The 20915-nt window shown below is 37.4% G+C and overlaps 1 protein-coding gene across 4 annotated transcripts in view; it reads right to left on the bottom strand.

The window, feature by feature from the left end:
- IFT25 (intraflagellar transport 25) overlaps nt 1-20437 on the bottom strand; it is a 37809-nt gene extending 17372 nt beyond the window's left edge. The window contains exons 1-3 of one of the 4 annotated variants that reach the window (XM_033435462.2): nt 10997-13549; nt 6297-6367; nt 5486-5598 (exon numbers count right to left, since the gene is read on the bottom strand). In XM_033435462.2, the coding sequence (XP_033291353.2) occupies nt 5486-5598; nt 6297-6367; nt 10997-11486 (674 nt within the window). In that variant the 5' untranslated portion in view covers nt 11487-13549. Of the gene's footprint in view, nt 1-5485; nt 5599-6296; nt 6368-10996; nt 13550-20327 lie in introns of those variants that run through there. The other 3 variants (XM_049711089.1, XM_004273825.3, XM_033435456.2) reach the window with 3 other exon arrangements.
- Nucleotides 20438-20915: the final 478 nt, after the last annotated feature.

Here is a 20915-nt window from a genome sequence, read left to right as displayed (position 1 = left end):
TTGGGTTTAAGTCTTGCTATTCATTTTTATTTGTCCCTCCCATCTATTTTTTCTTGTACCATTTCTCCTTTCCTACCTACTTTAAAATATATATATATTTATTTATTTATTTTGGTTGCACCGGCTCTTAGTTGCAGCACGTGGGCTTATAGTTGAAGCATGCAGACTTCTTAGGTGCGGCATGCAGAATTCTTTGTTGCAGCATGTGAACTCTTAGTTGCAGCACACATGCGGGATCTAGTTCCCCTACCAGGGATCGAACCCAGGCCCCCTGTATTGGGAGCGTGGGGTCTTACCCACTGGACCACCAGGGAATTCCCTCCTTTCCTATCTACTTTTGAGTGAATCAACAAAAGTTTTAATGCTGCTTAATTCCTTTATTAGTTATTTAACTATACCTCTTATTTTTAGTGGCTGCTCTCAAGGTTATCAAACCTCATGACAGTCAATTTGCACTGAACTCCACTTTTGTGCCATTGTTTTAATATATTTTATACACACATATATAATAAATCCCACAATACAAAATGTTTTTTGCCATTAAGTGGTTAGCTGTCTTTCAAAATTATTAAAAGAGGGCTTCTCTGGTGGTGCAGTGGTTGAGAGTCCGCCTGCTGATGCAGGGGTGCGGGTTCGTGCCCCGGTACGGGAGGATCCCACGTGCCGCGGAGCGGCTGGGCCCGTGAGCCGTGGCCGCTGGGCCTGCGCGTCCGGAGCCTGTGCTCCACAATGGGAGAGGCCGCAGTGGTGAGAGGCCCGCATACCACAAAAAGTTTAAAAAAAATTATTAAAAGAAAAGATAGTCTTTTATATTTACTGAAATATTTACCATATCCAATGCACTTACTTTCTTCCTGAATGTTTGAATTTCTATCTAGTATTTTATCATTTCAACCTGCAGAACTTTCTTTAGCATTTCCTGTGATGCAAGTCTGTTTGTGGTAAGTGAAAAGTCTTTCTTAAATCCTATATTTTTTAGTGATATTTTAACTAGACACAGAATTCTGGGTTGACAGGTTTATTTGTTTGTTTCTCTTTTTTCTCCAGCATTTTAAAGATATGATTCCATTGTCACCTGAATTCCATTGCTTGTGATGCAAAGTTGGCTGTCACTGGTACCACTGTACCCCTGTATGTAATGTATTTTTTTGCTCCAGTTGTTTAAAAATTTTTTTCTCTATCTTTGTTTTTCAGCAGTTTGGCTATAATATGGTCTGTTATTCATCCTGCTTGGGGTTTGCTGAGTTCCTTGGATCTGTGAGTTGGTATTCTTTAATAAAACTGGGGAAAATTCAGCCAAAAAGTAGAAACAATTCCGATACCCATCAATTGATGAATGGGTAAATAAAATTTGCCATATACATACAATGGAATTATTTGGCAATAAAAATGAATGGAGCACTGATACATACTACAACATGGATGAGCCTTGAAAACATGTAAGTGAAGGAAGGCAGTCCAAAGACAACATATGTATTATTCTATTGATATGAATGTCTGGATAAGCAAATCTGTAGGGACAGAAAGTAGATCTGTGGTTGTCTAGGGCTCATGGGGATAGGGGATGACAATGAAAGTGTGTGAGGTTTCTTTTTGGGGTGCTGAAATGGATTGTGCAAATGGCTGCATAACTCTGAATATGCTAGAAGCCACTGAATTGTGTATCTTAAATGGTTGAATTTTATGGTATGAGAATAATATGTCAATAAAGGTGTTACAAAAAAGAAAAAAACAGAATCCAGGTCTCTAACTCACAATTCTTGATTTTTTTATACTATGCTTACTATTTCACAATTTCTTTTTATTTATATTTATATGGTTTAAAATTTTATTTATTTAAATAAATTAAACAATTTTTACTTGCCCTATGTTTTTTCTTGGGTGCTTTTAATGAACATGATCAAAGTAATAACATAAAGATATATAGAGATGCACTTGGATTTTAAAATAACTGAATTCCTATAATTAAGTAAAATGAAGTCATCAAAATAGTAGTTTCCTTTAAAACAAGGCCTTATAGCCATTCACTGTTCAACATCTATCATCTCATGTGATAATAAAAAAAGTCATGTAATTTTTTCACAACTCTGAGGTAGTCAGGGAAGGTGGTATTATCCCCACTTTTCAGACCAGGAAACTGAGGCTCAAAGAATAACACATATATTCTTAGCCCAAAGTAACACACATAGTTCACTTACCCAGGAATTTTAACTGTAAATCTCTCATTCTTTTACATTATGCCAAAGGAACCAATTCTCTCTCTCTTCTACTTTTTCTAACTCATTTTTTTTGTGTAAAATTTTTCTCCTTTTTCATTGACATGTTAAATACCAGGGGTCAAAAGTAAAGTCAAGAGGAAGTAGAAATATAATCACTTTTTAAAACTCTATTTCTGAGGAAATTGAGAATTGGGAGCACTATCCATTAGGGGCAAATTTATAGCACTGTTTTCTCCAAATAATTCTATTGTTATTTCCATTTAGATAAATCAACTTATGAGCAAAGAATAAATTTTACTATCTACTATATAAAATCTAATTGTGTTTGTTGGAAATGCATATGAATTAAAAGTCTCTGATGTGCTCTGTTCAGTTTATCGGGTCAGTAACTACTTTACTCCGTATAGTTTTCTGTATTAAGGGTTTTGGTCTAATCTAAAAAATATTATGTACTTATTCATTAGTATGGACTGATAAAGTCTAAAGTATTATGTTACATATAACAGCCAATTTTAATGATCTATAAACATATTCCCTTGAAAGAAAGGTCACCAAAAGGGTGTAAGGTAAATTGATCTTGCCTTGAAAATTTGATTTATCTCCAATCAAAGACAAGGAGTATTTTTGGAAAGATCTCTATTTCTGGCAAATGATTTAAGGTACATCTCTATAGGTCTGTGATCCTCATAGCAGTTCCCACATTTATATCTCTACTCTAAGGCAGAGTGAGATAAATAACTATTACCTGAATTTCAGGAAATAAAAAACTAAGAAGGATTAAGAGGCACATATATTAAGTTTTTTGTTCAAACCTTAAGTTTTAGAAACTGGGAGTTAGAAGACATGAGTGTTAGTTTTGATTCTGACACTTGCTTATCTGTATGATTTTGAGTAAGTCATTTTACCTCTAATCATTTTTTTCATCATCTTTATAATGAGGGTGAAAATACTTTGTTTTTGGCCTCTTACTCCCCAAGCTTACTTTGAGGGTCAAATGACATAACATCTATAAAACTATAAAGCCCTATGCAAATATATATTAACAGATGCATACATGTATGTATGTATGTATATGTGTACATGTTTGAGTGTATATATGACTAATCTTTGATGGTCTAATTCACAAGCTACTCCACAAATATTTTAAGACACTGTGGAGTCAAAGATGAAGTCATAGTCTCTGACTTCTAGAAATTTCCAGTTGAGAGGGGAGACATACATTAAAAATAAATAATTATATAATAAAGGAATAAATAAGATAATAGAGGTATATATATCAAATTCTACTGGAGCCCACCAAAAAGGGAAACTATCCTACCTGAGGGAAAGGGACAGATGTCAGTCAGAGAGGAGGTAAGAACTGGGCTTAAAGGAACAGGTCCAATTGCTAGAATTTTATAGATACGTGGACCTCACAATAGAACACAAAGAGCCACAAGATCTACGTTACAATTGGCTCTGCCTTCAATAGTCAAAACTAGTACCTGACCTCTTTAGATCTCTCTTACCACAAGTCTAAATGAAAGGTTTCAATAAGATGAACTCATAAGTCCTTCCAGCTCTAAAATTATATGATTCTATGAGTCAAACTCAGATCACTGTACAAATACCAAGAAAGAGAATTCAGGAGGGTAATAAAATTGCCAGAACTATTAAAAAAGGAGTTTTTCTTGGGTGGACTTGGAGGGTATTTGCTTAATGAAATAAGTCAGACAGAGAAAGACAAATACTGTATACCACTTATATGCAGAATCTAAAAAATAAAACTAGTGAATATAATAAAAAAGAAAGAGACTTACAGATAAGGGGAAAAAACTAGTGGGGAGAGGGAAGTGGAGAGGGGCAAGGTAGGGCTGGGGGACTAAGAGGTACAAACTACTACGTATAAAACAATTAAGCTACAAGGATATATTGTACAACACAGGAATTATAGCCAATATTTTATAATAACTATAAATGGAGTATAACCTTTAAAAATTGTGTATTGCTACAGCGTACACCTGAAACTTACATAATATTTAAGAAAGCCCGCGCTCAGCAATGAAGACCCAACACAGCCAAAAATAAAGAAATTAAATAAAGAAATTTAAAAAAAAAAGGATCAAAACCCTAAATATACACAACTGAATTAGCTCCAGGAATGGTACTAAAGTAAAGCAACTATACTTCAATTTTTTAAAAAATTTTTTGGCTGCGGCATGCGGGAACTTACTTCCCCAACCAGGGATTGGACCCGCGCCCCCTGTAACGGAAGTGTAGAGTCTTAACCACTGGACCACCAGGTAAGTCCCACATACCTCAATTTTTTTAAAAAAGAAGTTCTTCCATTAACTACTTTTTTCCTGGAATTTAAAAGTCTGAGAATGATATCTATCCCTACCTAGAATAAGCTCTAGCACAGTGAAGAGTGGTGACTGGAATATCAAGAAGCTGAGAACCAAACAATGCAGGTGGATAGCAAGAAGCGAAGCATTCAGTTCAGCAAAGATGTTGCTTAGACCAGAAAGAAAATAGGCAGTACATAGTAAGTCATACTGTTTATATTCCTATTTACCAAGAAAAACTTGGAATAAAACCATAACCAGATATTAAAATGTATACTTCCATAAAATGAGGTAGCTGTTGTTTGAAGTTTTGCCTTGTTAGACCACATCTTTAAAAACTATTTTTCTAAAAAGTTCAGTTTAGGAATTCATAAAGAAAAGGATCAGGGACTTCCCTGTTGGCACAGTGGTTAAGAATCCACCTGCCAATGCAGGGTACATAGGCTCGAGCCCTGGTCAGGGACGATCCCACATGCCGTGGAGCAACTAAGCCCGTGCACCACAACTACTGAGTCTGTGCTCTAGAGCCCACACACCACAACTACTGAACCCGCGTGCCACAACTACTGAAGCCCACACACCTAGAGCCCGTGCTCCGTAATGAGAGAAGCCACCGCAATGAGAAGCCTGTGCACCGCAACTAAGAGTAGCCCCCGCTCGTCACAACTAGAGAAAGCCCGCGCGCAGCAATGAAGACCCAACACAGCCAAAAATAAATTAAATAAAGAAATTTTTTTAAAAAAGGATCAAAACCCTAAATATACACAACTGAATTAGCTCCAGGGATGGTACTAAAGTGGGTAGTCAGGTAATTTAGTTCACCAGACATTTATTAAACTATGTTTAACAGTGCTAGTTGTTGTAAAACACATAATCTCAGTACTCAGGGGGTTCACTGACTTAATATTAAGACTTTAAGGAAGAAAGAACAGTAACTCTTACCCATCAATTATATTTTCAGGTGGGTGTTTTTCATCACTTGATGTAGCTAAAATCACTTCAGTCCCTTCAGAGCTCAAACAAACATCAATGTTTCTCATCTTAAAGTATTTAACCTGCAAGGAAAACAAAACAGAACAACAAAAGCAATCTTTTTATTCTCTGAATTTTATCTTGAGCAAAGGAAGAGAGAGAAAGCCTGTTGCCTAGCACAAAGCTTACCAACCAAATTATTCAACAAGTGGGAAGGACTCTTAACATATTTACTTAGGTAAACTTCTGACCTCTCCCAGGGATAATCTGTGAGAGATGAGTATTTGCACTACTCTACTCCACAAAAGAAGTCCCTGACACCAACATAATTTTTCTGTTTCTAAAATTAAAACCCTCAACAATTATATGGAAACAGTTAATACGCTAGAGTGACATGACTTAGTAGGTAAGTTTTTAAAAAGTGTTTATATAGTTATAATTCAGAAATTTAAAAAAATGAAGAGTATAAAAACAGACGCTTTGTAACTATTTATCCATACACTTATCAATTGAAATAGCAAGCAATATTATTTAAATCTTAAAAAATACTTTATGATCGGTATTTTTTTTTTGAGCAGAAATGTGAAATGAGAGAAGATAACTTTTCACTTACTTTTAAAGTCTAAATCAGTCACTTGGTTCATGAACTTAAACACATTTCTGTTGGAGAGTAATATTTTAAGTCTGATAAAAAGCATATGAAAAGATATTGTTGAGCTCTACTATGAACCCTGGAGGGTAAGACACAAGGAAGACCATAGAAGATTACATCAGAACTCACCCTTCTCCTTGATCTACTGGTGATAAGGCACAAACCAAAATATAGATGCAAAGTGATGGGGAAAGCTGTATCTATAAAGAATTAAAAGATGAAGAGTGTTTGGAAAAGGAAGAAAGGCTTCTAATACACCTCATAGCCTAGCCCCAGTCTAACTTAAAAAAAAAAAAGCTATTTCAAATAAACAAACAAGGTAGAGCGAATATTACACTTACTAAACAGCTGTGTACTGACTTCCCAGATTTGATGTTAACATTTTTCCATAGGTACTTTTTTTTTTAAAGAAATAAGTAGCCCCTTACTGTCCTTATTCTCTTCCTTGCCCAGTGGTAACAGCTATTCTGAAATTGGTGAATAACCTTCCTATATTTTTATTTATTTATTTATTGGCCAAGTCACGCAGCATGTGGGATTTTAGTTCCCCAACCAGGGATTGAACCCACCCACTGCAGTAGAAGTGCAGAGTCTTAACCACTGGACAGCCAGGGAAGTCCCTGACTATAGTTTTATACTTTTACCATATATGTATCAATATGTACTGTTCTTTTAAAACTTAGATGTTTTCACAGTGTATATACCCCTTGCTACTTGCTTTTTTCATTCAATATTATGTTTTCAAGATTTTACTATGTTGATACATGTAAATCTACTTTATTCATTTTAACTGCTGTAAGGTATTTCTCCATTTCTCTAATGATGGATATTTAGGTCTGTTTCCAATTTTTTGCTATTATAAACAAATTTGCAATGCACATCCTTGTGCATCTATCCATTGGCAAATGTAGATCTTTATAATAAAGAGTATCTTTCTTTGTAGAAGTAGAATTGTAAAAATTTAGAATCAATGTATCTCCAAGTCAATAATTGATCTATTTGATCTCTAAATTATAACAATTTAAATTACCATTAGCAGTGTATGAAACTTTCTGCTCCCTCATATTCTCACCAACTTGATATTGTTAGACATTTTAGCTTTAGTCAATCTCATTGGTGTGAAATGGTATCGCAATAAGGTTTTATTTTTCTTTTTAAAATAAATTTATTTATTTTTGGCTGTGTTGGGTCTTCATTGCTGCATGCGGGCTTTCTCTAGTCACGGCAAGTGGGGGCTACTCTTCATTGTGGTGCGTGGGCTTCTCATTGCGGTGGCTTCTCTTGTTGTGGAGCACAAGCTCTAGGCACACGGGCTTCAGTAGTTGCAGCACGTGGGCTCAGTAGTTGTAGCTTGTGGGCTCTAGAGTGCAGGCTCAGTAGTTGTAGTGCATGGGCTTAGTTGCTCCGCAGCATGTGAGATCTTCCTGGACCAGGGATCAAACCCATGTCCCCTGCATTGGCAGGCGGATTCTTAAACACTGTGCCACCAGGGAAGTCCTCAATAAGGTTTTAATTTGTATTTCCAGGATTACTAGTGAGGCTGAATACCTTTTCATGTTTATGGGTTATTCAGGCCTCTTCTTCTCTTATTTGCTTTTTCTTATCCTTTGCTCATTTTCTATTGGGTTGCTTTTTCTCCTTCTGTCCTTTTCTTTTTGATTTGTAGAAAAATTTAAAACAAAATAACCTGTATACAAGTCCTTTGTTATAGCATTGCAAATATCTTCTATTCTATAGCTTGATTTTTCTTTTTAACTTTGTTTTTTTGTGCAAGAGCTCCTCCCCCACCATACACACTTTCTTTTTTGTTTTTGAACTATAACACACATAGAGAAAAGAACACAAATCATAAGTATATGGTACAATAGATTTTCACAAAGTAAACACACCCAGGTAACCACCACCCAAGTAAAGAGACAGAACATCACCAGCATTTGAGACAAGCCCTTCTTACGACCCCTCCTAGTCACTACCCCTCTCTCCTTCCCAAAGGTAGCGTGGTTCTTATTTCTAATCTACAGATTAATTTCACCTGAACTTCATGTACATGGAAATAATACAGTTTGTACTCATTTGTATCTGGCTTCTTTCACTCATCATTATGTGTTTGAGATTTATCCATGTTGTTATGTATAGCAGAGTTGAAGTGCAACTAAGTAACCCAGCCCCCACCCAGCTCAACTCTTAATCAGATCAAGGAAATCAACCCCTAAGTGGAGTTTCACAGGAAACTGGGTGTGAGCTAAAAAGCAAAGAAAGATTTCTATGGTCTTGGGTACTTAGATCCCAAAGCCCTGATGAAGGAAGGAACTGATCTCACTCTCAAATATGTGAAATCAGAGGTAAACTGAAACAATTTAAATAAAACTACAACTCATTACAATCCCAGCATAACCCCTAGTTGGACTGAAATGATCTGCCCCTTATCCTAGCTAGCAGACAAAGAAAATCATGTGTTCTCTCTGGGAAAAAAACATTATCTACTTCAGTGTCTACCATTCTTTTAAACACAATGTCGAACACGCAAAGTCATCTGAATAGCACAAGGAATTATAGCCATTATCTTTTAATAACTTTTAGTGGAGTATAATCTGTAAAAATACTGAATCACTATACTGTACACCTGAAATTAAGATAATATTGTAGAGAAACTATAGTTCAATAAGAAATTTAAATATAAAAACTTTTTAAAAATTAAAAGCTTAAAAAAAAGTCATTTGAAGCAGATCTACAGATGACCCAGGTGCGGGAATTATAAATTGATTAAAGAATTCAGTGAAAAGATGGACAAAATGGGTGAACAGAAAGGGAATTTTAGCAGAGAAATGGAAACTATAAAAAAGAACACAGTAGAAATTCTAGAACTGAAAAATACCAAATCTGAAATAAAGAATTCATTAGATGGGTTTAACATCAGATTGGACACAGCACAAGAAGAGGTCAGTGAATTTAAAGATAGGTCAATAGAAATAATCCAAAATGAAACAGAGGGGAAAAAAATGAAAATAACAGAGCATCATATACCTGTGAAACAATATCAAACTAATCTGAAATACATGTAACTAGAATCCCAGAAGGAGAGGAGAAAGAGAATAATATAGAAGGATAATTTAAGGAGATATGGCTGAAAATTTTCCAAAATCTATGAAAGACATAAACCGACAGATCCAAGAAGTTCAGTGAACCATAAGTTGCATAAGTACAAAGAAGATCCCACCTAGGCACACCTTAGTCAATTGTTGAAAATTAAAGAAAAAAGTTAAAAGCAGTCGAGCAAAAAACACCTTATATGCAGAAAAACAAGAAGAATCAAAACTGACTTATCATTAACAGTGGAAGCCAAAAGAAAATGGAATGATGTCCTTGACATGCTGAAAGAAAAAATACAGAATCCTATACCCAGCAAAAATATCCTTAAAAAGTGAAGGCAGGGACTTCCCTGGTGGCGAAGTGGTTAAGAATCTGCCTGCCAATACAGGGGACATGGGTTTGATCCCTGGTCCAGGAAGATCCCATGTCCATGGAGCAACTAAGGCCGTGCGCCACAACTACTAAGGCTGCGCTCTAGAGCCCATGAGCTACAACTAATGAAGCCCACATGCCCTAGAGTCCGCGAGCTGCAACTACTGAAGCCCGCGCACTCTAGGGCCTGCCTGCCACAACTACTGAGCCCGTGCGCCTACAGCCCATGCTCTGCAACAAGAGAAGCCACTGCAATGAGAAGCCCGTGCACTGCAACAAAGAGTAGCCCTTGCTTGCCGTAACTAGTGAAAGCCCGCATGCAGCAACGAAGACCCAACACGGCCAAAAAAAAAGATGAAGGCAAAATAAAGACAAACAAAAACTGAAAGTATTTGTTACCAGTAGACCCACAGTACAAAAAATATTAAATGAAGTACTTTAGGCTGGAGGGATATGATTACAAGCTGAATCCTGGATCTGTGGGAAGGAATGAAGAGCACTGGAGATGGCAAATATATTGCTAACATAAAAGAATATTCTTAAAATTTATTTAAGAGGCTACTGAGTAGGGGACTTCCCTGGCAGTCCAGTGGTTAAAACTCTGCACTTCCACTGCAGGAGGCACAGGTTTGATCCCTGGCCAGGGAACTAAGACCCCACATGCTGCGTGGTGTGGCCAGAAGAAAAAAAAAGAAAAAAAAGACTACTGACTAAAGTGAAAACAATATCAATGAATGGTAGAAATTTAACAGATATAGAAGTAATAAATATAATAACACAAAAGGCAATAAAAAAGTAAATGACACTGTGTTTTCTGTGAAGTACTTTTGCAAAGTTCTTATGTTGAACATGAAGTGATATGCTATTAATTCAAAGTAGAGTAAGATAGTAAGGATGGGGCGGAGTCAAGATGGCATACTAGGAGGATACGGAATTCGCATCTCCTCACATCTAGGGCACTTACGAGGCACCAGTGAGGGACCGTGGACACCTAAGGGGATGGGAAGAACCCCCAGCGACTGGCTTGCGGGATCTTGGTCCCCAGGCCAGAGGTCAGGCCCATGCTCCTGTGGTGGGAGCTCTGAGTCCAAACTGCTAGACTAACAGAGAACCTCAGACCCCAGGGAATATCAATCGTAGTGAGGCCTCCCGGAGGTCCTCATCTCAGCACCAAGACCCAGCTCTACCCAACTGCCTGCAAACTCCAGTGCTGGATGCCTCAGGCCAAACAACAAGTAAGACAGGAATACAGCACCACCCATCAAGAGAACAAAAAAAAATGAAATGACAAATAAATACATTACAGATGAAGAAGCAAGGTAAAAACCTACAAGACCAAATAAATGAAGACAAAATAGGCAACCTACCTGAAAATGAATTCAGAGTGATGATAGTAAAGATGATCCAAAATCTCAGAAACACAATGGAGAAAATACAAGAAACATTTAACAAGGATCTAGAAGAAGTAAAGAGCAAACAAACAGTAATGAAAAACACAATTACTGAAATTAAAAATACTCTAGAAGGAATGAGTAAGAGAATAAATGAGGCAGAAGAACAGATAAGTGAGCTGGAAGATAAAATGGTGGAAATAACTGCCAGGGAGCACAAAAAAGAAAAAAGAATGAAAAGAATTGAGGAGAGTCTCAGAGATCTCTGGGACAACATTAAATTCACAAACATTCGAAATATAGGGATCCCAGAAGAAGAAGAGAAAAAGAAAGGTTCTGAGAAAATATTTGAAGAGATTACAGTCGAAAACTTCCCAAACATCGGAAAAGAAACAGTCACCCAAGTCCAGGAAGCATAGAGAGTCCCATATAAGATAAACCCAAAGAGAAACATGCTGAAACACATACTAATCAAACTATCAAAAATTAAATACAGGGCTTCCCTGGTGGTGCATGGTTGAGAGTCTGCCTACCGATGCAGGGGACACGGGTTCGTGCCCTGGTCTGGGAAGATCCCACATGCTGCGGAGCAGCTGGGCCCGTGAGCCATGGCTGCTGAGCGTGTGCATCTGGAGCCTGTGCTCCGCAACAGGAGAGGCCACAACAGTGAGAGGCCCGCATCCCGCAAAAAAATAATAATAATAAAAAATAAAAATAAAATAAAATAAAGACTGTTACAAGAGATAAGGACACTACATAATGATCAAGGGATCAATCCAAGAAGAAAACATAACAATTATAAATATTTATGCACCCAATATAGGAGCACCTCAATACATAAGGCAAATGCTAACAGCCATAAAAGGGGAAATTGACAGTAACACAATAATAGTAGGGGACTTCAACACCCCACTTTCACCAATGGACAGATCATCCAAAATGAAAATAAATAAGCAAACACAAGCTTTAGATAACACATTAAACAAGATGGACTTAACTGATACTTATAGGACATTCCAACCAAAAACAACAGAATACACTTTCTTCTCAAGTGCTCATGGAACATTCTCCAGGGTAGACCGTATCTTGGGTCACAAATCAAGCCTTGGTAAATTTAACAGAATTGAAATCGTATCAAGTATCTTTTCTGACGACAACACTCGCTCTGATACTAAATAATAATTACAGGAAAAAAAACTAAAAAAATACAAACACATGGAGGCTAAACAATACATTACTAAATAACCAAGAGATCACTGAAGAAATCAAAGAAGAAATTAAAAAATACCTAGAAACTAATGACAATTAAAACACGACGACCCAAAACCTATGGGATGCAGCAAAAGCAGTTCTAAGTGGGAAGTTTACAGCAACACAATCTTACCTTAAGAAACAAGAAACATCTCAAACAACCAACCTAACCTTACACCTAAAGCAATTAGAAAAAGAAGAACAAAAACCCCCCAAAGTTGGCAGAAGGAAAGAAATAATAAAGATCAGAAATAAATGAAAAAGAAATGAAGGAAACAATAGCAAAGATCCATAAAACTAAAAGCTGGTTCTTTGAGAAGATAAACAAAATTGATAAACCATTAGCCAGACTCATCAAGAAAAAAAGGAAGACTGAAATCAACAGAACTAGAAATGAAAAAGGAGAAGTAACCACTGACACTGCAGAAATACAAAGGATCATGAGAGATTACTACAAGCAACTATATGCCAATAAAATGGACAACCTGGAAGAAATGGACAAATTCTTAGCAATGCACAAACTTCTGAGACTGAACCAGGAAGAAATAGAAAATATAAACAGACCAATCACAAGCACTGAAATTGAACCTGTGATTAAAAATCTTCCAACAAACAAAAGCCCAGGACCAGATGGCTTCAAAAGCGAATTCTATCAAACACTTAGAGAAAAGCTAACACCTATTCTTCTCAAACTCTTCTAAAATATAGCAGAGGGAGGAACACTCCCAAACCCATTCTATGAGGTCACTATCACCCTGATACCAAAACCAGACAAAGATGTCACAAAAAAAGAAAACTACAGGCCAATATCACTGATAAACATAGATGCAAAAATCCTCAACAAAATACTAGCAAACAGAATCCAACAGCACATTAAAAGGATCACACACCATGATCAAGTGGGATTTATCCCAGGAATGCAAGGATTCTTCAATATACACAAATCAATCAATGTGATACACCATGTTAACAAACTGAAGGATAAAAACCATATGATAATCTCAATAGATGCAGAAAAAGCGTTTGACAAAACTCAATACCCATTTATGATAAAAACTCTCCAGAAAGTAGGCACAAAGGGAACCTACCTCAACACAATAAAGGCCATATATGACAAACCCACAGCCAACATTGTTCTCAAAGGTGAAAAACTGAAACCATTTCCGCTAAGATCAGGCGCAAGACAAGGTTGCCCACTCTCATCACTATTATTCAACATAGTTTAGGAAGTTTTAGCCACAGCAACCAAAGAAAAAAAAAAATAAAAGGAATCCAAATCAGAAAAGAAGTAAAACTGTCACTGCTTGCAGATGACATGATGCTATACATAAAGAATCCTAAAGATGCTACCAGAAAAATATTAGAGCTAATCAATGAATTTGGTAGAGTAGCAGGATACAAAATTAATGCACAAAAATCTCTTGCATTCCTATACACTAACAATGAAAAATCTGAAAGAGAAATTAAGGAAACACTCCCAATTACCACTGCAACAAAAAGAATAAAATACCTAGGAATAAACCTACCTAAGGAGACAAAAAACCTCTATGCAGAAAACTGTAAGACACTGATGAAAGAAATTAAAGATGATACAAACAGATGGAGACATACACTATGTTCTTGGATTGGAAGAATCAACATTGTAAAAATGACTATACTACCCAAAGCAATCTACAGATTCAATGCAATCCCTATCAAACTACCAATGGCATTTTTCACAGAACTAGAACAAAAAGTTGCACAATTTGTAGGGAAACACAAAAGACCCCGAATAGCCAGAACAATCTTGAGAATGAAAAACCGAGCTGGAGGAATCAGATTTCCGGACTTCAGACTACACTACAAAGCTACGGTAATCAAGACAGTATGGTACTGGCACAAAAAAGAAATATAGATCAGTGGAACAGGATAGAAAGCCCAGAGATAAACCCACACACATATGGTCACTTTATCTTTGATAAAGGAGGCAAGAGTATACAATGGAGAAAAGACAGCCTCTTCAATAAGTGGTGCTGGGAAAACTACAGCTACATGTAAAAGAATGAAATTAGAACACTTCCTAACACCACACACAAAAATAAGGTCAAAATGGATTAAAGACCTAAGTGTAAGGGCAGACACTATAAAACTCTTAGAGGAAAACATAGGCAGAACACTCTATGACATAAGTCACAGCAAGATCCTTTTTGACCCACCTCCTAGAGAAATGGAAATAAAAACAAAAATAAACAAATGGGACCTAATGAAACTTCAAAGCTTTTGCACAGCAAAGGAAACCATAAACAAGACCAAAAGACAACCCTCAGAATGGGAGAAAATATTTGCAAATGAAGCGACTGACAAAGGATTAATCTCCAAAATATACAAGCAGCTCATGCAGCTCAATATCAAAAAAACAAACAACCCAATCCAAAAATGCGTGGAAGACCTAAATAGACATTTCTCCAAAGAAGATTGCCAACAAACCCATGAAAGAATGCTCAACATCACTAATCATTAGAGAAATGCAGATCAAAACTACAATGAGGCATCACCTCACACCGGTCAGAATGGTCATCATCAAAAAATCTACAAACAATAAATGCTGGATAGGGTGTGGAGAAAAAAGGAACCCTCTTGCACTGTTGGTGGGAATGTAAATTGATACAGCCACTAGGGAGAACAGTATGGAGGTTCCTTAAAAAACTAAAAATAGAACTACTATATGACCCAGCAATCCCACTACTGGGCATATACCCTGAGAAAACCATAATTCAAAGAGTCATGTACCACAATGTTCATTGCAGCACTATTTACAATAGCCAGGACACGGAAGCAACCTAAGTGTCCATCGACAGATGAATGGATAAAGAAGATGTGGCACATATATACAATGGAATATTACTCAGCCATAAAAAGAAATGAAGCTGAGTTATTTGTAGTGAGGTGAATGGACCTAGAGTCTGTCATACAGTGAAGTAAGTCAGAAAAACAAATACTGTATGCTAACATATATATGGAATCTAAAAAATAAAAATGGTTCTGATGACCTAGGGGCAGGACAGGAATTAAGACACAGACGTAGAGAATGCACTTGAGGACACAGGGAGGGGGAAGGGTAAGCTGGGACAAAGTGAGAGAGTGGCATGGACTTATATACACTACCAAATGTAAAATAGATAGCTAGTAGTAAGCAGCCGTATAGCACAGGGAGATCAGCTCAGTGCTCTGTGACCACCTAGAGTGGTGAGATAGGGAGGGTGGGAGGGAGACGCAAGAGGGAGGAGATATGGGGATATTTATATATGTATAGCTGATTCACTTTGTTATAAAGCAGAAACTAACACACCATTGTAAAGCAATTATACTCCGATAAAGATGTTAAAAACAAAAAGACAGTAAGGATACATGTTATAATCCTAGACTTAGGATAAAGCAACCACTAAAAAACATAAAGAGTTATAGGAAGGAGGCCAACAGAGAGGAAAAAATGGAATACCATAAAATACATGGTAAATTTGAAAGAAGGTAGAAAAGGAAGAAAAAAAGAATTAAGTCAGTTAGGACAAATTGAAAATAAAAGCCAGAAGACAGATTTAAGCACAAACACACAGATTATTCCATTAAATGTTAGTAAACTAAACACTTTAAGACTGAAGAAAAAAAAAAAACTAAGTACTCTTTTCAAGAGACACACTCTAAATATGAAACTAAAAGGATAGAATAAGATAGAATAAATCTTAATATCTGGTAAGGTAAATTCCCCTACTTAATTTTCAAAAATTTTTTGTTTTATGCTTTATACTTGATTATTATAGTTTTGTTAAATTATATTAAAACATTTTCTGAGATGTTAATTATAATTCAATTCCGTTATAGATTAATTGGGAGAGAAGTGACATGTTTATAATGAGTTTTCAAATCCATGGATCTGGAGTATCTTTTCATTAACTTAAGACTTCTTTTAAGTCCTTAAGTTGTTTTACAGTTTTCTAGGAACATATCTTTGCCTCTTTCATTAGATTCACTCTTAGATACCTTATCATTTCCATTGTTACTATAAATGAGATCTTCAAAAAAAATAACATTTTTTTTTTAAAATCTTATTCTTTACAAAGAATATTTCTAACATTTCACCATTAAATGTGATGCTCAGTGAAGGTTTTGTTAGACACCGGTCATTGGGTTATAGAAATTCCCTTCTCTTTAGTTTGTTAGCTTTTATTTTTTAAGCACAAATGAACGTTGAATTTTATCAAATGCTCTTCTAACATTTACTAAGGTGATCACATAGATGTTTCTACAGGTTAATGTGATAAATTAAATCAAGATTTTCTAATGTTATAGCATCCCCAGTTCTCAGCATAAACTCTATCTACACAGCCAAGGTGTACTGGTATTTTTATCCATAGTTGGATTCAGTTTGCTATTATTTTTAGAAATTTTGCAAATATATTTCTAAGTGAAATTGGCCTATAATTTTTTCTGTTGTTATTTAGTCTATGTCTGGATTTGGAATTTAGACTGTACCCTGAACATAAAGAAGCTGGAGAGCTTCCCTTATTTTTCTATTTGCTGGGTCATTGGATCCTATAAGCCTAGTAAAGTGTTTGTACGTAGATTTTTGACTATTTTCAATTCAGTAGTTCTTTTCAGGCTTTCTACACTTTCCTGAGTCAATTTTGAAATCTGTATTTTGAGAAAATTCTTTCTTCCTAGATTTTATATTTATTGGCACAAAGTGCATTTTCTATTGTAATTTTAAAATCTAGTATTGATAGTGTTAAAAGCTGTGGTAAGATTGGTCAAGTGTTAAAAGCAGTGGTTCAGAAAAAAGTATATATTCGAATATGCTTTTATTTTGCCTTTTTTCTTGCCAATCTTACTACAGCTTTTAATACTACTGATACCAGAGAACAGGTGTTATATGAACACTGTTAACATTTAGTTTGAAGACAAAAAAATACGGTGAATTCCTGGAAATAGAGGCTGATGTACTTGGATGTGAATTTTCAACAAAATTCTAAAATTACTAAATTTCATTATTATTAAAAGGATAGCTTTGAAAATCTAAACAAGAAAGTAGTAAAATTGGAAAGCAACAGTACCATTAATTCACAAGTTATACCAAACCTACATATTTCTTTTTGTTTGTTTGATAGAGTTACTACCTATTAGGGTTATTCCTGAACATTTCAACAAAACTTCAGACAAAGCATCCCAAGACACCCTGTGGATGAGATGAATAAATATGGGATGGGTGATAGGCAGTACTTTAGGTAGATATTTATAATTGTTGGAATGGTAATACTAAAAGAATGGTGATTAATGGAACAAAATGAACTGTGTAAGACCTCTACCCTTATCCCATTCAAGATTATTGTTAATTAAGGAAGGAAAAAATATGTTTATCAGTTTTGCAGATGACACAAAGCTGTGATGTCAGCTAATATACTGGATGAAAGAATTAGCACACAAAAAATCTGAGCAAGCTAGAAAGATAGGTTGCAATGAATAAAATATTTAATATACTCAGACTTAAAAAATCAATCACACAAGGAACGGCCTAGACCAGGGACTGTCAAACTACTGCCTGTGAGCCAAATCTACCCTGACACCTGTTTTTGTATGGCCCATAAACTAAGAACGTTTTTTACATTTTAAAATATGTTTTCAAAATCAAAATATTTTGTGGCACATGAACATTATATGAAATATGAAATTCACAGTTCAGTGTCCAGGAATAGTTTTATTAGAAATGGCCACACTCATTCATTTATATATTGTCTATAGCTACTTTTGTGCTATAGTGACAGAGCAGAATAGCTGTGACAGACTATAAGGCTCATAAAACCTAAAATATTTATTATCTAGCCCATAAAAAATTTGCCAACCTTTCATCTATAACATGCAGAGGATTAGTTGATTGCAAAGTCACTATAAGGCAAGAGTGTACTATATCTGCCCCCAAAGGTAAAGGAATGTTATTTTAAATTACATTAATGTAGCTAAGAAGGAACTAAATTCTACCAAAATCTGTGAAAACCAACTAAGGGCCAGGCACTGTGCTAGTAATGCAAAGACACTACGTAGTAATCTTTGACTATGTAAACCTAAGACAAAGACGGTGACTTAAGAATTGTTTCTGCCTTTAAGTTCAGAGTCAAGGAGAATGGACAAACATGAAACTAATAATTTGTTATGTGCAAACAGTGTGATCCACATCTAGAATACTGTGTTCAGTTCTAGGTAGTATAATTTAAGTAGGACATTATCAGGCTTGATATTGTTCAGAGAACAGAACGTTCATGACGATCTATAAACTATGTTACATGGAGGGAGTTGAAAGACTATCGTGTAAGGAAGAGATACTTTAGTGAGAGAAATATGACAAGTTTTAATATCACAAGTCTTCACAAATGGAAAAAGGATTTAACTGGACTCAACAAATACGAACTGTAAGCAGGAAGACATCATAGATGTAAGAACTTTCCAGCAAAGTAAAGATTTTTAATCTTTTCCATCCCTGAAAGTGTCCAAGAAGAAGACTAGGTGATAACCTACGGAGGAAACCAGAGAAAGAACTCTTGCACTGGGGTTCTTTTAGCCTGAATGAAATTCTAGGAAAGGTAGATTAGGAACAGATAATGAAAAAACTTGAAAGCCAGGTAAAGATGGTAGGCTTTAGCCTGTAGTCCAGTAGTTCTCAATTGGACTGGGGGTGATTCAGCCCCCCAGGGGACATTTGTCAATGTCTAGAGCCAGTTTGGCTGTCATACTGGGGGTGGGGGGGTGATGCTATTGGCATCTAGTGGGCATTTCATGATGCTGCTAAATATTCCACAATGCACAGGACAGTCCCCCAAATCAAATAATTATCTGACAGAAAATGTGAATAGTGCAGAGGTAGAAAAACCCTGTGGTAACCTACTTGGCAGTGGAAATGTGGAGGGTGGAGACTTAAGGACAGAATTTGCTTTAAAAAAGTAATATGTTTTAGGGAAATATATCTAGCATTGATGTGTAGTAGATAAATAAGAGCATGTATTCTCCAAATGTTCAGTTCTTTTCTGATGTCACATTCTTACCACCTAAATTATCTGAAGGAAGCAAATATGTACTTTAATACAAAACTCATTTCATACCTCCTATAGCCACCAATACCCTTCCTTTTTCCTGTGTTGGATGGAATTATTTAAATAACAAGAAGCGGCAGAATTTGGGTTCACTTTAAGGTTTCTTTGTTGCGCTTAATGCGAAAGAGGCACACCAATCCCGAAGAAACCCATAACACAACTCAACAGGTATGTTGCTTCCTTAACTCCAAAATGCAGGTTCAGGATGTAATCTAACCCCCCATCCTGGGATGCCTTACCTAACTCACACGTGTTCACTCAGGGCCTCAGTTCATCAAAGGTGGTGCACTCTGGGGTGCCATCCTCTGCATTTTTAAAACTCCCTGACCCTGGACTTCCCTGATGCCTTAGCCTCCTCTAAACCCAGTGCCACTTACCCAACCCTTTCACCTCCAGTTCACGTAACCTTTCTTTCCAAAAAGCTTTCTGCGCCAAGCCTTCAGTTCACTTTCTTCTTGTGGTCAGGAAAGAGTACCCCTTGCGTCTGGTACTCTTAGAACCAGACGCCTCAAACCCTTTCCCATAACATCATCCACTGGGAACTTTTGTGTAAATTAGAAAACGGCCATCCTCTGCCTCCCCAGGGCCAGGGCCTATAGCTTGGTATCACTTGAAAGGCAACCAGCCCTGACACTACCCTTTCACCTCCGTCCCACACCCTTCTACTCAGTTCAAGACCATTTCAATAGCTCCAAGGGCCCTAAACACATACTTTTGGACGCCCGGCCCAAATTACATAAAATATATGAACCCACATCCTACATCAAATATAATTCTTAAGTATATGGGTTATGTTCCAGTTAATAGGTTACATTTGGATACATTTATTAATTTCTATTTGGAACTGATTTTCCCTTTTGGGGGTCAAAACATTATTTCTGGCTTCCAGAAAGTTCGTGGGCTGGCACTAGTGTCTCTAGGACTCAGGGGAGTGAACAGACCTGCGTCATGCGTCAGTCTTCCACCATCCCGGTCACCTCACCGCCCGCCCACCGTCCGCCTCCGCGCCGCGCGTCTCCTCACAACCCCAGCCACGCTCGCTCTCTCCCTCCTCCACCAGCATCCCCCACCTCCGTCGGCCTCGCCCAGCCAGGCTCCCACCTCCCCCGGTGCCAGCCGAGCCCGCCGAACCACCCTGCTCGCCTGGGCCTCCGGTTAGCTCTAAGCGCGCTGATTGTCGGGCCTCGAGGTCTCCCTACCGCCCCGCCCCCTTCCCTTTCCGCAGGCCTCCGCGGAGTTCGCGGGCGCTCAAATCCTACTCCCGGATCTTCGCTCCACCCCGCCCACAGGCTCTGCCCCGTCCCGCCCCACCCTGCGCAGCGCGCAGGTCCCCAGCTCCGCCCCGCTCCCGCCCAGCCTCCTCCGAGATCCCAGTCGCGCACAGCTGTACTCCCGATTGTACGCGCCCAGTCTCCCTCAGGCCCCGCCCCCAGACCACGCCCCCGTGCTCTTCCTTACTGCGCGGGCTGAGCTCCGCAGCCCCGCCCAAGGGCCTTTCCCTAGGCAAGCGCCTGAGCATACGCTGCTTA

Source organism: Orcinus orca, chromosome 1 (genome assembly GCF_937001465.1).
Source record: "Orcinus orca chromosome 1, mOrcOrc1.1, whole genome shotgun sequence".
In the NCBI taxonomy this organism is placed as follows: domain Eukaryota; kingdom Metazoa; phylum Chordata; class Mammalia; order Artiodactyla; family Delphinidae; genus Orcinus; species Orcinus orca.
This window is presented reverse-complemented; position numbering and strand designations above follow the sequence as displayed.